Source organism: Sander vitreus, chromosome 9, assembly GCF_031162955.1.
Source record: "Sander vitreus isolate 19-12246 chromosome 9, sanVit1, whole genome shotgun sequence".
In the NCBI taxonomy this organism is placed as follows: domain Eukaryota; kingdom Metazoa; phylum Chordata; class Actinopteri; order Perciformes; family Percidae; genus Sander; species Sander vitreus.
The window spans coordinates 12,268,033-12,284,093 of record NC_135863.1 but is presented as its reverse complement, the minus strand read 5'-3'; the positions used below and the strand labels follow the sequence as shown (position 1 = coordinate 12,284,093).

The 16,061-nt window shown below is 39.8% G+C and overlaps 1 protein-coding gene across 1 annotated transcript in view; it reads right to left on the bottom strand.

Moving 5' to 3' along the window:
- Nucleotides 1-16,061, bottom strand: part of LOC144523298 (adhesion G protein-coupled receptor D2) — a 107,844-nt gene that overhangs the window by 9,388 nt on the left and 82,395 nt on the right. Inside the window, exon 24 of the mRNA XM_078258770.1 lies at nucleotides 10,969-11,051. Coding sequence (XP_078114896.1) covers nucleotides 10,969-11,051 — 83 coding nt within the window. The remainder of the gene's footprint in view (nucleotides 1-10,968; nucleotides 11,052-16,061) is intronic.

Sequence of the window (16,061 nt, the reverse complement as noted above, 5' to 3'; positions counted from 1 at the left end):
TTGGACAAATATTTCCATATTGTTGGGTGGAAGACAGTAGCACCCAGTGAAGCCAAATCAGACATCCACAACTGATAAAAATGTCAGTTGGAATTTGTAAAAACTCATAAATAATGGATGCTCCAATTAGGCTGGGGAGCATCTTCAATGAGCCCAGAGTGCCGAGCATGCTTTCTCAGCTCCAAACCGAGGAGCCATGTTAATGACTGTGCCCAGAGACTTGGGGATCTCCACCAGCTCCCCCCACATTTCTCCCAGACTCACCATTGGACACCCCTCGTCAAGCACCCACCATGCTCGACCACAACATATCATACAGAGCCGAACATGAACTCTTAATTTAACCATTCACAGCAGCGGCTGCTGCCTGTTTTAGGCAAATCAGCAGAAAATGAAACAAACAGGGCACCTCAGGAAGATCCATGTGTGTGCAATTGAGATGTTTTTGGGGGGAGAGTGTGTATGTGTGGGGGGGGGGGGTGCTCGGAGAGCAGAAAACGCAAATAATGTCATATCTCCTTTTATGTGTTTTGTGGCTTCAAGAGGCTGTCATCCAATGTTTTCCATATTGGCATGATGGAAGAATGAGTAAAAAAAACGTGTTTATGTTGCGGATATATCTCTTTCTGTTTGTTAAGAGGAAGGGACAGATTAAGATAAAAGAGTGTTTGTGATTATTTCTATTAGTGACAGAGAGAAGAAATGAGAAATTTGAAAACCTAGAAAAGTAGAGGGACAGGTTCTATTCAACATAGCATTCTGCATTATCAGGACCAGGGTCACCTCTAGGGAAGGATGACGGTGGATGAGGTAGGGACCACAATCCCCCTCTCCTGACCTGAATTCAGACATAAACAGGAAATTGCCTACAGGAAGGAAGTCATATTTTTACAGCTGTGCCCTGGACGAGGACAGCATTGTGTGAGAGCTGCATTTTCAATATATGTATGCAATTTACTCAAGATGTCTGATGTTTGCAATGAGCCATTTGGTATCACACACAACCTGAGAAAATGACAAGACTGGCAATGTGAGGCTCGTGTTTGTGTTTAGATGAAAACGGTGGTCATTGTCTTTTCCTGTTGCCATTAAAAAGGCCTTTTCCTGCAGAAGCCACAGATAAAGCTTTTTGTTTCTTTGTTTTTGGTCTTGGATGAAGATCAAAGCACCAGGTCCAGACTCAGGGCTTGTGATCTGTCAGGATGCCAGGATTTATATGGCACTTGCATCCTACGATACTCATCACATCTGCAAGTCAGAGCGATAAATCAGATAGGCAGGCTGCACAGCATTACATATATATGCTGTGTCCGTAAGGCCACAGACGTTACTTTTGAAGCAAAGGTGTTTTATATTGTTAAAATATACTGTTGCTTTGGAAAGGGTCTCAAGCCTCTTATTTCACTCATTACTGTAATATTTTAGAGACGTATTCACAGGAAAACACACTTGACGCACACAGATAAAGAGGCATGATCAATTTCTCTGTCTGCCAAAAGGGTGGTTAAACTGGGCTGAGAGGTGGAGGCAGAGAATGGTGAAGGAGGAGGCAGCCCAAAGTCCTACAGGAAGTGATTTAATGTCCAAAAAGACATGCGCTTGTTTTTGCTCAGTCTCTTTCCTGTTGTGTTCTGATAGGGACTTCCTCTCCCCAGTGGGGATGGATACGGGTGTCATCCGTCCATCCATCCATCCCATCCATCCCACCCACCCACACACACATCATGGAAATATCATTCTGCTGCCATGCCATCCCTGCAAAAAACTCATTAAACTCTGGACATCAGTGCAAATGGTCACAAAGAGTGTGTGTGTGTGTGTGTGTGTGTGTGTGTTTCTGTGCACATATATATATATATAAAAACATATGATGACTCAATGTAAATGCAATAGTTTAAAAGGTATAATCTTTAAACAATACAATTGACACCAATTAATACTGAGAAGGTAAAAAGTCAAGAGGTGAGAGGCGAAGAGGAAGGAGACATCACATTCAAGTTTGTAACTTTGTGCGCACTGGTATCCCCATCCATTTGCGTTTGTGGTTGAGCAGTAACCTGTGTGTGCACTATGTATGGGCCTGGGCCTGGGCCAGATGGCTTAACCCCAACCATGGCAACACCAGGATGATCTCTTCCTGTCTGCCTCAGTATCTCTGCGACCAACTCCCTTCCTTTCTGCTAAAACACAGAGATACAAGCACACACACACATCCGTGTTGCCATACCTCTAGGTATCTCCTCTTGAAGACATTCTCTCTTTATCCCTACTCATTACTAAACCATAAACCTAAACCCAAATTACCCTAATGAATCAACAAAAATTAACATTATAGGGTTCATTGTATTTGTTTGAGTGATATACTGGATCAGAGCTTGATAAGAGTCCTTCAAAGGTAAACCTGGCATGTCCATACTTTACTCATAAGTGGTGCCATTGGGCACTGCACCCAGAAATTATGGATAAACAATGATTCATGGAAGTTCCAACTTCCCATGTCCACTGAGAAATCAGATTGAATCATACAGATATACTATTTAAGATTAAAAAGGGTAAAAGTTGGACTTGAAAATATTTACTATGGCTAAAAATGAAAATACAGTTATATGTTTGACTAAAAAAAGAAAGAATCCAGTAATATAATTTATTACTATCGTTCTCCTTACCATCACCTTTTGTTGTAGTCTGTCATAGATTAGATACTAGTGCAGTGCCCGTTTGGAGCGTGTGCATGTACAGAAAGGGCCGATTGCTTGGTTCCCAGTATTTTTTCCTCAAACTATCTAACTATAAGCACAGTTCAATCAGTCATGTAACAATAGGAATTGTTCATGGTGCGTGCATGGACCGTGTACGTGTTGCAGCATGGACCGTTTTAGAGGTTGCACCTAGAGGTAGCCATGTGTGTTCGCCAGAAGAACGCTAAATAAACTATCGCCCATTGGGTGACTTAACTGATATTCCGGAGTCTTAGTGAGTGTTAGACCAGATTATAACATGGTGGCAACGGTAGTTAACTTTGGCCGTGTTATGAGAAAGTAACGTTAAGTTAGCAGACTAAGCTAACCCCGGCTCGGCAGAGGCTCAGCTATAGATTCGGCGTGTCCCCTTTTTTTCATTTAGCCATCACACATCCAGGTAGCGATGTGGCCCAGGTGGAGAAAGCAGGGAGCCCGGCTCAGCCTGCTGGAGAAGCCGCTACAGTGCGTAGCGATGTGGCCCGGGCGAGGGAGGGAGCCTGGTTCAGCCTGGTGGAGAAGCCTAACAATGCATAGCGATGTGCCACGGCCCCGGGCGTGCAGCACAGCCGGAGAAAGGTACGCAGCCTCCGGCAACAAAACAATGTGCTGGAGAGCCCAAGAGCCCTGGCGTTCATCTAACGTGTCTGTGTACGATTGTATTTGCATGTTGGGTAGACAGCAATAACTTTTTGGCGGATGACCACTTTTTGGCATATGACACAGTTAGCCGGTGAACCGCAATCAATGAGCTTCCAGTTCTAGGGATGTAGCAACTCCCCGCCCCCGCTACTGTACTGCGCATGTGTTTGGAAACACTCACAGTGATATCCTGATTTATAGATAGGGTTATATATGCTATAGATAGCAGATTTTAGCTAGCATTTTTCTGTATAGTAAAATGAATTACTGTGTGGGTGTGTACTGTATTTCACCAGGTCTCTGTGGTGTTTCCACCAGTGACCAAAGCACCCCACGCCACAATGATTATCTATTCTCTTCTCTGTTGAGCGATTTAATACTATCACACACACACACACACACACACACACACACACACACGGCAAACCCACCAACCTCCTCTATTACTCATTCACCCCATACACACGTATAGTGTCAGTCTCTCTCACACACACACACACACACACACACACACACACATACACACACACACACACACATATATGGGCATATGTGCTCACACATTCACCTACAGATGGAGGAAATAAGCTCAGTGTCTGCTGAGGATGTGAGGTTCAGTGATGGCACATTAACGATAGGACCCATGACAGCAGTACGCATCGGCCTCACTGAACAAAGCATGCAGCCAATTTGTAATTCAATGAGGATTGTTTAAGTAAAACAATGGCTCTCGGTCCCACTGAGGGTTAGGAAAGGGTGAGAAAGGTGAGTTTGTCAGTGGTAGCTGGCCGGTGTTTTTCTGTTTTGAGCAACAGATGATCCCGTGGGTTTGATGGGGTCGTGAATCAGAAATATCGCTGTTGTGCAGCAACATCCACTGTTGTTCAGGTAACTAACAGGCTGACAATGAGTGGGCTGGATGGGAATTACTGCCAGACATGCTCATTATGGTACAATAAAGACAATTTTGAGGCAATATGACTCATTATGTTTATATTTTTAGCCATTCGTATTCAGAACATCCCACGATAAATAAGAAAGCAGTAAGGAAGAGTTTACTCAGTGTCTTTGAGAAACACTCCGAACTTATGAGCGCTGTTTGTGACATTATGGTTCAAGGGACGTCTCATGTATCAGTGGCTCACCCATAATCAATTAGAAAACATAACATAGCTAGCAGCATATATTAAAAAACGTAGAAGTAGCAGCTAGAGGCATCAATTCTGCTACAAAAACATTGTTTGAAGAGATTCAGTCTTTTTTTTTTTTTTTTTAAAAGGTCTCTTTAAACAAATATTCACTATATTATAGACCATACAATTAGTAAGGGATAATCACCTCAAGGCAGGGCAATAAACAGTTTGATATGCCCGGCTTGTGGACGGCTCGTCTCGGGCGGTAACCTTCCACAAGCCGGGCATATCAAACTGTTTATTGCCCTGCCTTGAGGTGATTATCCCGTTTTTTCTACTTCTTGCTTGCCAACATAATAAAACAATTCAAATACTTTAATAATTATGCTTTTTCTTATTCGTATTGCATGCTTATTAAATGTATACTCTGAGTTCATCTCCCTCAAAAAGTAGTCCCCTTTAGAACTACGGTGAATAACGTTAGCTCAGCTGTAGCTAATTAGTTTCTATAGCAACCACAGTCCGGGTCAGTTGTCACTGTCAGTCTATCCTTCTGGTGGCTCTTCCACTCGGTGAAAACCTTGATAGCAAAGGCAGTTGCATTTTTTGTGTGAGGGCCCCGTCTTCAATTGTACGCAGCTCCTCATCTGTCAGATCTCGGAAACGGGTACCCTGGTCCTTGTCTTTTTCTTTTGTCATTCCGTCGTCCTCGTCGCTCTTAACCAGTCCTCAAATGTCTTCCCTCCTCCAAATATATTAAAATTGACAATGAATTTGTCCATTTTTAAAACACTAATGTTTAGAACTACGCTAGCTCAACTGTAGCTAACGTTAATTAGTTTCTATAGCAACCACACAAGGCTGCATCTGATCACTAACGTTAGTTTAATAACGTAGTTGCTACATTGTATCTCACTTGTGAAACTATGTATCGACTGACCCTCCGATAGATTACAATGGACCTCATCTTTGAAATTTCTGTGATAGAAAAAAAATACAAGCGGTGTATTGATCTACTATTTGATGACGCTGTGCTCAGTCAGCGGGCAACCTGCCGGGTTAATGCCCTCCTCCCAGCCAATCAGAATCAAGCATTCTTAAACGAAGTAGAATAAGGCAAATGCTTTTACCAATTCATAATTTTTCTAAAAACTTTTTAAAATACCAGATAATTCCAGTGTTCTACAATGGTGGGTTTATAAATGCTAGAGGCAACTCTGTGGAACTTTTTCCAGGGAGAGCACCTAATTTTTACTGTAAATTAAAATGTTACTACATTAGGAGGGTGGACACAATAACTGTATCATCCTCTAGGATTTAGTACAATAGCCCTGCACCCAATGCTACATTTGTGATTATAACGTGAATATGTGACACAAACTATAAGTATGTGATTTTATATATTCTGTACTCCTTCACCCATACATATACACTTTATAGGGGACAAAGCTCTGTGGCCTGTGTGTGTGTGTGTGTGTGTGTGTGTGTATAGGTTTTCTCCAGCGTATTTGCATTCCTCGCAGCCCATTTGGTCTATGCTAATGGAGTCTACTCATGCAGAGCAGCAGGTCTTAATGAAAACCTCTGGCTGGTGATCAGTGCTATTGATCAGCCTGAGCCCCAGCTTTAAGCAGGGCTAATTGATCAATCACCACTGGTTGCTTTGGATTAATGGAACATGACTGGTGCTCCCCCCAAGACATACCCACCTCTCATGAAGAGGCATGAGTTAGTGTATGTGTCTGAGATATAAACACTTAATTTGTGCATATCTGAGTATGTGAGAGAGAGCAGGAGTGGAAAAAGTACTAGATTATAGTCTCTGTGAAAGCAGATGTGTGGCATTTTACCATAAACCCACCAAATCTCTTTGGTGCTTACTGAAGTAAAGAGTATTTTCATTAAAGGAAAGTGTATAATACGTCATCAAACATCTACTGAAATTAAGGTAGAATTGATGTTTTTATACTGTACAAGTACACACAAAAACTTCTTAATGACCATATCAGGAGTATCATGACAGAACTTCCACCCATGTGTGTGAATCTTTAAATGGTTTTAACATGTTTTACAACTTACACAATGTTTTAAATTATTTTAGATGTTCTGGTAGGTAATTTAAAAGCTTTTTAGTAGGTTCAGTCATTAGTGTCTTGCTCAACTATGAAACTTGTCTTTGATCAATTAATGTTCATGGTTTTATATGGAAAGGATTTACTGTAAAATCAGTTTGTATGTTTGTGAGTGACATCTGAGAGTCAATGAGAGACTGATCTGGTCTGTGTAGCCTGTTTTTTGGGGGTTGGTGTGATAAAAGCGTAAAAAACATGTGCTAATAGTATATAACTGACAGCTATTCTCTTTTACTACAAATCGTAAAATAGCAAGTTGATTCTCTCCACATCTGATATGATGGAAATGCTGGCCACAGGTGGAGAAATGTGTTATACTGTTTGTCCAGAGAAATGACTTCAGTCTGGTATGGGAGAATTTTAATCAACAGCCTGTAAAAAATATAATAAAACTTGCCTCACCTTGGTTTAAAGAGCTGCTAACCTATCCAGAACAAATGCCATTAGTCTGGATTGCTACAGAGAGCTTTTAAAACCCATGCTCTAGTCTAAATGCTGTTTTTCTTTTCAAGAATATGATGAGAATATAATACATTTTTGACATGAACAATGATTAAAGGTGTGCACATTTTATGTGTCTTGCTGGTCCCATAGCTGACAGACATGACACCAGCAGTCCCCCTGCCAGGAAGGACTGAAGCACACAGGCCAAAACAGGAAGACCCAACAACACCCCCAACACACACACACACACACACACTCTTACAGCAACCCTCCCATTGAATGACTGACAGGCTGGCTGGCCAGTGGTGGCTCCATGGAGGATTTGTGTCTGTATGTGTGTTTGGGGGGGTGGATTGAAGGTTCCAGCTGGCCTGTCATGGGACTCCCGATCGCGTGTGAATGGTACTCAGAGGGAGCTATGGCTAACGGGTCCAACACTGAAACACTCAACAGGCTGGAAAGGTCAACTGGGGTGAGTTCAGCAGGGCAAAACCAGAAATACTGTTTTTATGTTTTATGCAACAGAACAAAAGGGCCTATGGATTCTTTGGACGATGCTGATTTATTTAAAAAGTTTCTAATTTTGATTTAAGTATAATAAATTATTAGGAAGGATTGAAAAACATATATTCTAATAATTTCCAAGGGTTCGAAAGCAGATAACATTGAAAGACAAATTGAGAAATATCTTCCACAGAGTTTAATTTTACTTGCTAAACCATCCTAATCTAAGGACATACGTCATATTTATATATAATCACAGCATGTTGCTGCTGCATTACTCACGGCTAAGCAAGGCACTTGGGTGGCTGTAAAAGTATTATGCTTTTATTCTGATAAGTTCATAAACATTATACTATTTGACTTTTCCCACATTGCAGCAGGTAGAAAGCTAAAGTACATCAACTTGAATAAGACACAACAGCAATCCATCATCATGAATCAAATTATTAACAACACTTACATTTGATTGTGATTGGACAGCACAACCTGTCAAGTCTCAAATAGCAACAGCCTACCAGTACAGAGTCTCTCACTATTGCCTGTGCTGAAACCAGAAGATCGCCCCGAGAAAACACACGACACACATGAACACCACACACACACACACACACACACACACACACACACACACACACACACACACACACACACAACACACACCATCTCAACCTCCCATCATTAAGTTAACCTTGACCAACTAACCAGCCACACATAAACACTCACACCTTTCTATCCTTTGACTGACTCACACATTTTGTGGAATGAGACCACACTTCCACCAAATAACCTCTGGTGTGAACTTAATTGTGTATACTCTGGTATTGAGTTTCGGACCATGCCTGGGTCCCGTAGCGCTCAAAGAGAAACAGACGCTGTAAACTTGACAATGAGTGAATGAGAGAGATAGAGGGAAAGAGAGAGGGAGCGAGCGACATGGACCACCCAACGGCTGTGAAGAAAAACAAAGCTGGGTGGAGAGCAGAGTCAGCTTCGATCACATAAGAGGTAGGACAGTTGGACATTGTTGTGTGGTAGCCGTTCATCAAGATTTAAAGAGGCAGAGAAAGTGGAAAGGCTGAAAAAGTCATTTGATCTTTGAGTCTGTTTTTAGCAGTGGTGGAAGAAGTATTTAGATCCTTTACTTAAGTAAAAGTACTAATACCACACTGTACAAAGTAAAAGTCCTGCATTAATAATGTTACTTAAGTAAAAGTATGTAAGTATCATCACAAAATGTACTTAAAATATTAAAAGTAAAAGTACTCAATGTAGAAAAATCCTCACATTTTAGAAACTGGAAACGATCAAAACTGTTCTTTCAATCAACTAAATGTTTAATCGGCTAATCATTTCAGCTATACTTGTAGGCCGTTATATTGTTGGGTAGTGTAATTTATGATAAAACATCGTATTTTATAAACTACATGTGTTTCGTGTGCAGATATCTTAATTTGTAAAGTAACTACTAACTAAAGCTGCCAGATTAATGTAGTGGAGTAAAAGGTACAACATTTCTCTCTGAAATGTAGTGGAGTAGAAATAGAAAGTGGCATGAAAAGTACCTCAAAGATGTACATTAGTACAGTACTTGAGTAAATGAACTTAGTTTTTAGAAACATTTCTCTCAAAGCAAAACTGCTAAATCTACCTTTTGTTTTAGATAAAGGACTTACTATTTATATATTATATATATATTATATTAACTTACATACATATATATATATATATATATATATATATATATATTGTTTGTCTTTTTATCTTAATATATTTTTAAATGATTTCCTAGTTGGGTGCTAATTTCCTGTGTAATCAAGGGAGTGGAGGTACACATGAGCAGTGGTTTTTAATCTTGAACACTGCTGTTTTTCATTTCAGACATTTATCCTCCTTTCACTTATAATTCTGAACTCGGGATTTCTTACTTACACAATAGAGAAATAACTTAAAGCAACCCTTTAAATTAGACCTTCTAAATACAAAGTCGGTATTTCTTCCACAGTTTTATGTCAGCGTTAAAGGAACATAGCTGCTCAAACAATTAACACTATACAAATATTAACAGTTATCTACAGGTGTCTATCTTTTTCCAACATTGTACACACCGTGCTGTATAAATAAATATTTATACAAAACACTCCTTAATGACAAAAAAATTTTAAGAAGAGGGCTTATGGACGGCTTTGAATCTAAAGCACAAAGGATGCTCCGTTTACTCTTGTCTAGATAAAGGCAAAGACTATTCTCAAAGCAAATGCAATTCATATAAAGTGCTCTCCCTTATTTAATAAAACTGTTATTTTAACAACATCCTACATTATATCATGTTTACATTATCAACATTATGGGACTTTAGAAATCAGATGTTCTTTTGGATACAAAAGACTTTAGATGTAGTATATATTAAAATAACTTGTCAAGGGAGATGTGGTGATTTGTGATGCGGTTCTAATGTTGGCCACCAGGGGGACAAGCTTATACAGAGAGTGATCACGGAGTTTGAGGCTTGGATTTATTTCAGTAGGGAGGCGGTCAGTCAAGGATTGGTGAGCGTGTGTGTGTGTGTGTGTGTGTGTGTGTGTGTGTGTGTGTGTGTGTGTGTGTGTGTGTGTGTGTGTGAGAGAGAGAGAGAGAGAGAGAGAGAGAGAGAGAGAGAGAGAGAGAGAGAGAGAGAGAGAGAGAGAGAGAGATATCTGCTAAGCCTTGTAAGTAGTTTTGTTTTTAGATAAGAGGTTATTTTTGGGGGAACTTAATGGGGAAATAAAATACACCCATTTAGAAAAAGAAAAAAGTTACAAGATGTGGATTGCAATTGAATAAATAAATACAAAAAAACAACTAAATAATTTCAATAGTATTTATATTATTTAACAATATGACATTCTAATGAAATGGGTCTAAAGATGACAAGCATCAATCATTCTGAAGGAGTAATCAAGGATTGCACTAATGTGGGAAAACTCACATTTTATTGTACTTAATTCCAAAGTATTAAGAAGTGTATGCTACATATTCTTTATTAATTACTTTTAATCCATTACATTTTTACAAGGCTACAATTTTGTTTAAGGTTTATCATGTTTTTTTTTTATTCATTTACAACAGCATTAATAGAGGGTAATGCTTAATAAAACTGAATTAATAATCAACTGATATGTTCTAACTCAGTGAGAGGACGAACATACTTGCAGCTGTTGAATGTGTCAACCCAACACAGTAATCACTCAGCCCCTGACTTCAGTCTGTTTTTGTCCGAAGGTCAAAGATAAAATTCCGCTGTTGACCCCCTGAACTGCCCTACTACCCAAAGCTCAAAGTCCCACTAAAGTGACTGATACACCCTGCTGTGTGATGTGTGTGTCAGGAGTCACTTACCTTCCTATGCAGACGAGTGTCTTTGGAGGTTTGGCTCAAGGGATTTTCAAGTCTCTCTGGAACACAAGGAATGGACAGCTGACCTGAAGAGAGAGAGAGAGAGAGAGAGAGAGAGAGAGAGAGACACACACAGACAGACAGACAGACAGACAGACAGACACACACACACACACACACACACACACACACACACAGTTAGGTCTGCCAAAACTAACTGAATACATACATGCACACACACACACAAGGACACGTACTTGGAGCAAGTGAGGGGGTATCTTGAAGTCATGTTTCATTAAATAATAATATATAAAAGACCATTATTTACATATTTGAAGTTAATGAGAATTGTATGCATTTTACAACTCAAATATTTCCCCTGAAAATCCTAACAAAATATTGTGGGTGTGATTTTTCTATTTCATACATCCATCCACCAGCACCATCCAAGAGCAACATTCAACAGAGGCTAGAAGTGGTCTTACTGGTCCATATGCCTGTGCTGTATGCCCTCAAACTGAATGAGAGCATCAATTAAATGCATATGTTGCTGATATGTTTCTATAATTTCAGAATCCCCACCTAAAGCACCTAGGAATGGAGCACATCTCATCACTACAATGACGGATTTCAATTTCCAGAAAGAGGGGAAGGGAAGGGATAGTTTTAGCAATTTAACTACTTTGTGCCATTCCTCTTCTCGTATGGTATATCATTTGTCATGAGTAAAAATGAAGTTCTCTTACAAAATAAATTATTTAGGATCTTAAAAAACAATAATATATTAAGCTAACAATTCAATACCTCAAAATATGAACATAAAATGGCTAACAACTAACAAAACAAAGGTATTTTAGTTAAATTATCTATTATATAGTTTTAAAATATCCAAGGATTTCTCCCTTTTATTTGACCTGTAAGATGCACTGATCTGAACCAATTATAGATGGCAACAAGACAGAATTGTAAAGGATAGCTCAAAGGTGGAGGATTATAAATTGGAGCCAATTAAAGCATTTAACGAAGAAGGCAGGACAAGCGTGGCTAATGATACCATATTCATCAACTTCTGACACTCATTTTACATTTCGGACAGTTAGCTGATGCACCTGGATGGTCTTACAATGACTGAGCAGGTTCTGTAAGGGTTGTTCAAGGACAATCCAAAAGGCCAGAGGACTGCGGACGGACACAAGGGTGAGATTAAAAAGTCTGGCTAGCTCCCTGGGAAACATGTTGCTAATGTATTCGATATTGTTAGTCATCCCCAGCTAGCATCAGCTTATTCATCATGTCTAAAGCTTTATTTCACATGAACAGGTATTTAACTACATGTCTTGCCATAATGTGAGGGGAAATAGGTTTACAACTGAAGCAGGGTTGCAATATAAACTACTATAGCCATCTAGCATAGTTAGCTGTTGTCATTAGGCTGTGGCTGCTAATATGATTAACTCAGAATTAGACTGAGATCATAAATATGTACATTTGTATTTATTCTATAGTAACATGTATTTGAATTATAATAAATAACTTAGAAGTGATTAAACTGTTGACCGTAGGATGTCCTGATCTGTCTGACACAGATTTCTAATGTCCCATTTGCAAAGGCTTTGACTGGTTTTCCAACCAGGGGAATAATCCACAACACCATACCTACATAAATCGGTTAATGATTCAGAGTTCAGGAACTATTCTAAATTTGGGCTATTTTTACACATCATGGTGAAGAAACTTGGTCTTTACATTATTCATGTCCCCAGCAGTCCGACAATCTGTATTTTAAACCTGAAAGTTGAACAGATAGATATATGGACACATACTCAGTAAGTATATCATTGTCATGAACCCATCCGCCCCGACTGTCTGTCTACCTGCCTGTCTCTCTTCTCTCATTCAGGGCCTGTCATGACTGCTCTCCAGCAGGCCTCCTGTGTCTGGATTAATCTCCCTGGTTGACTGCTGATCTGAAGGTGGGTCGGCCGTCATCCACCAACACCAAAACTAATTTCACTGTGTAACTGCATGACACCCACACATGCACACACATTGCAAAATATCTTCATCTGTCTCTGTCTCATCTACATGGAAGAGGGCAGGAGGGCGGGTGACTAGTCCGAAGGAGAAAGGTCAGCGCATTGAAGGAGTTCATCATTCTGAGGTGTCAGAGTCGCTCTTTAGGAGAGCAGATGAAGGGGAGAGGATAGGAGGGAGGGAGTAACAGAGAAAGATGGGACGGTGGGGTCTGTTTTATATTTGTCCAGTTATTGGTTGCAAGCCAAAAGTTTGTCATGGCCTACGGAGTTGGCTGGCATCCACTTTTTTGCAAATCAATCATTAAACTGTCTGTACTTCACCATCACGTTTTGTCTTTGATTGTAACTTAATTATGACAAAATCACACACACATACTCGGCTTACTCAAGCTACAAATGGTCATTTGGTGGCTAGAAACACACCAGAGGGTTTATCAAACACACACACGTACACACATTCAGTCATTCAGAAATGATCACACAATGCATCCACTACACTTGCAGGCGTCTGGCATGAGGTAAACAGCTTTTAATAGCATCAAACCCACTGCAGTTTGTTTAGGACCATCTGTCCAGTCTATTGTGTGTTTTTGTTGTGGCTCTTTGGAAGCCCATCTGGTGACAGCTGATGTATGGCTTCTTACAAAGCCCCCAGCCAGGCCCTCGGGATCCTGCCATACTGTTTTCTCCCTGTGTACTATCTAGTTCTTCTTCTTTTTCTTCTATTTTTGTCTGCTTATTTTCCTTGTCCCTTTTCGGCTTCACAAAGTATTTTATCTTCCAGTGGTGCTATGTCAGTTCAGTAGGTGTAGGAGTAGGGGAACAGGAAAGTGTGTGCATACAAACATAACATAGCGCCAAACATAGTGCTTACCGACTGTGTTTTTGGCAGCTCGGCTATGGTAATATTTTGTGCAAAAAATATTTTTTTGAGCGAAGCTGTGGGTTGACCTTTTCACCACAATACAGTCAGAGATTTCAGCATGTAGCATTAGAGGAAAGGCATATTCATGCACTTCCCCACTAGCACGTGGTTGACTGTGACTGGGTAAATGCAATGACCCCCCACAAATGCAGCCATTTATTAAGATGGTTGCTGAAATACTTCTGAAATGTGGTTTCATCCAGTCTCTTTATTGGAACAAATACAATTTAACAGCATTTACAGCCATGAGAAGATACAATGACAAGTCTGTAAACTGTTAACTAACCAGATAAAACACAATATTCATCTGCAGTACAAATATGGGATAGTTCACAAGTATTGACCATTAATTCCAGGGTTAATTCTGGACAGATACACGATACAGTGAGTGCAATTGTAGAACAGGTCACAAGGAACAAGGTTACTTCTACAATATCTTTACCAGCCTGCATCATGCATCCATGTATGCAAACATAGTCTGAGCATCACCTACACATTTCTCCGCCCAATTTGGAATTTTCTATTTTTTATAGAAAACACACCAGTGTGAAAGTAAGGAGGTTCCTTGAGAGGTTAAGGGGTACACTGGAGTTGAGGGGTAGGGGGTGAAAACTGGGTTCAGGAAGTTTTCACTCCTTTCTTCCCAGGGTGCCCCTGGCCTCTCCAACTTCCAGTCAAAGGCTGAAAGAAGCCAGATACAGGCAGGATAATCACCACCTAATAAGAGGCTATATTGAAAGCAGGCTGGCGTTGTTACACTACAAGCTTGAAAGGCGTGCGCACACAGATACACACTCACACATGTACACATGCGTGTGGAATACATATGCACGCACATAGTTAGGGCAGGTGTAATTATGGTGCATGATGACAAACTTTAGAAAGAAGTGATCGCTCCCCATCTGTGCACATGTGGACAAGCATGTGTACAAAAAAACAACACATACAAACACACAGACACCCACACAAGATCATTTTTCCTTCTTCTGACTGTAGTCCTCTACCACCATCCAAGAAAAATGTTAGCACATGGCAAAAGATATGAAGAATTTTGCTATATACCAATTATCAATTTAGAAAGACAGAACAGGATCCCCTATGGTTTTGTGTATGCTTGGTTTCTGTTTTGGTGTGACACAATGAAAGAATATGAGGCTGTATTGAAACTGTAGTCCTACCCACACTCTAAAAGTGGCAGAATTTCACTGAACCTTTGGGATTCTAAATGTTGCAGACAAAAACAACCAATAAAAACTTCTTAAGGGAGAACTCCCCAGAAATAGTTCACAAGCCCAGATTAGTTTTTGACTTTTGACTGTGAGAGTTGTACTATAATATATAGTTTTTTGGTCCTCATTAAGTATTAAAAGTTGATTTTTGCTTATCTTGGAACAACTTGAATATCTAGAGAGTATGTTGGCAGTGCGTAAACACTAGAACAATCTTCTGACCCCCAATCTTACATTTCATCATAAAAAATGGCTCAACATCAACCAGTGTTGGTAAACTTCAGCCCAAACGGAATCAGAACAATTTAAAAAATGTGGCATTACTGTGGCCTACTGTTCCATATGTATTACAGCAATGAACATATGTTGTTCTTATGTGTAACTTCATGTTTATTGGACACAAACACTGAGAGGCTGATTTTGGCTGCAACCTTTTGCATTGATGCAAGTTTTTTGTTAAATGTAGCTGTGCATTTACTAACACTGATTATGTAAATGAGCAAAGCTGCAGTGTACAACATTTGATAGTTCTGCTGCTAACACAAAATATTGTAATATTTTGAAACTGATTGTTGTGAGGACAGTTTTACTGTATGTGCCTTGCTTTAAGGCAGCCATTCACTTGGATGGAACTGTGTGATGCAGGACAGTAACGCTCTATGTATAATATTGAAGCAAATACTAGACTGGGCAAAGGCAACAGGTAATAGTGTTGGAGAGAAACCATGTACTGCTTACATTTTCAATATTATTTTACTTTGTTGAGTGATAGAAAATGTAGCACTCCAATAGTGTGTAGACTTCCCTTGCCCTCTCTTGTATGATAATTTACTTTAATAAAACCTCTTGGTTTTATTTCCTCCTTTTTTGCCACTCTCTGCACTATTATGCAGATTTTTAGCTTGT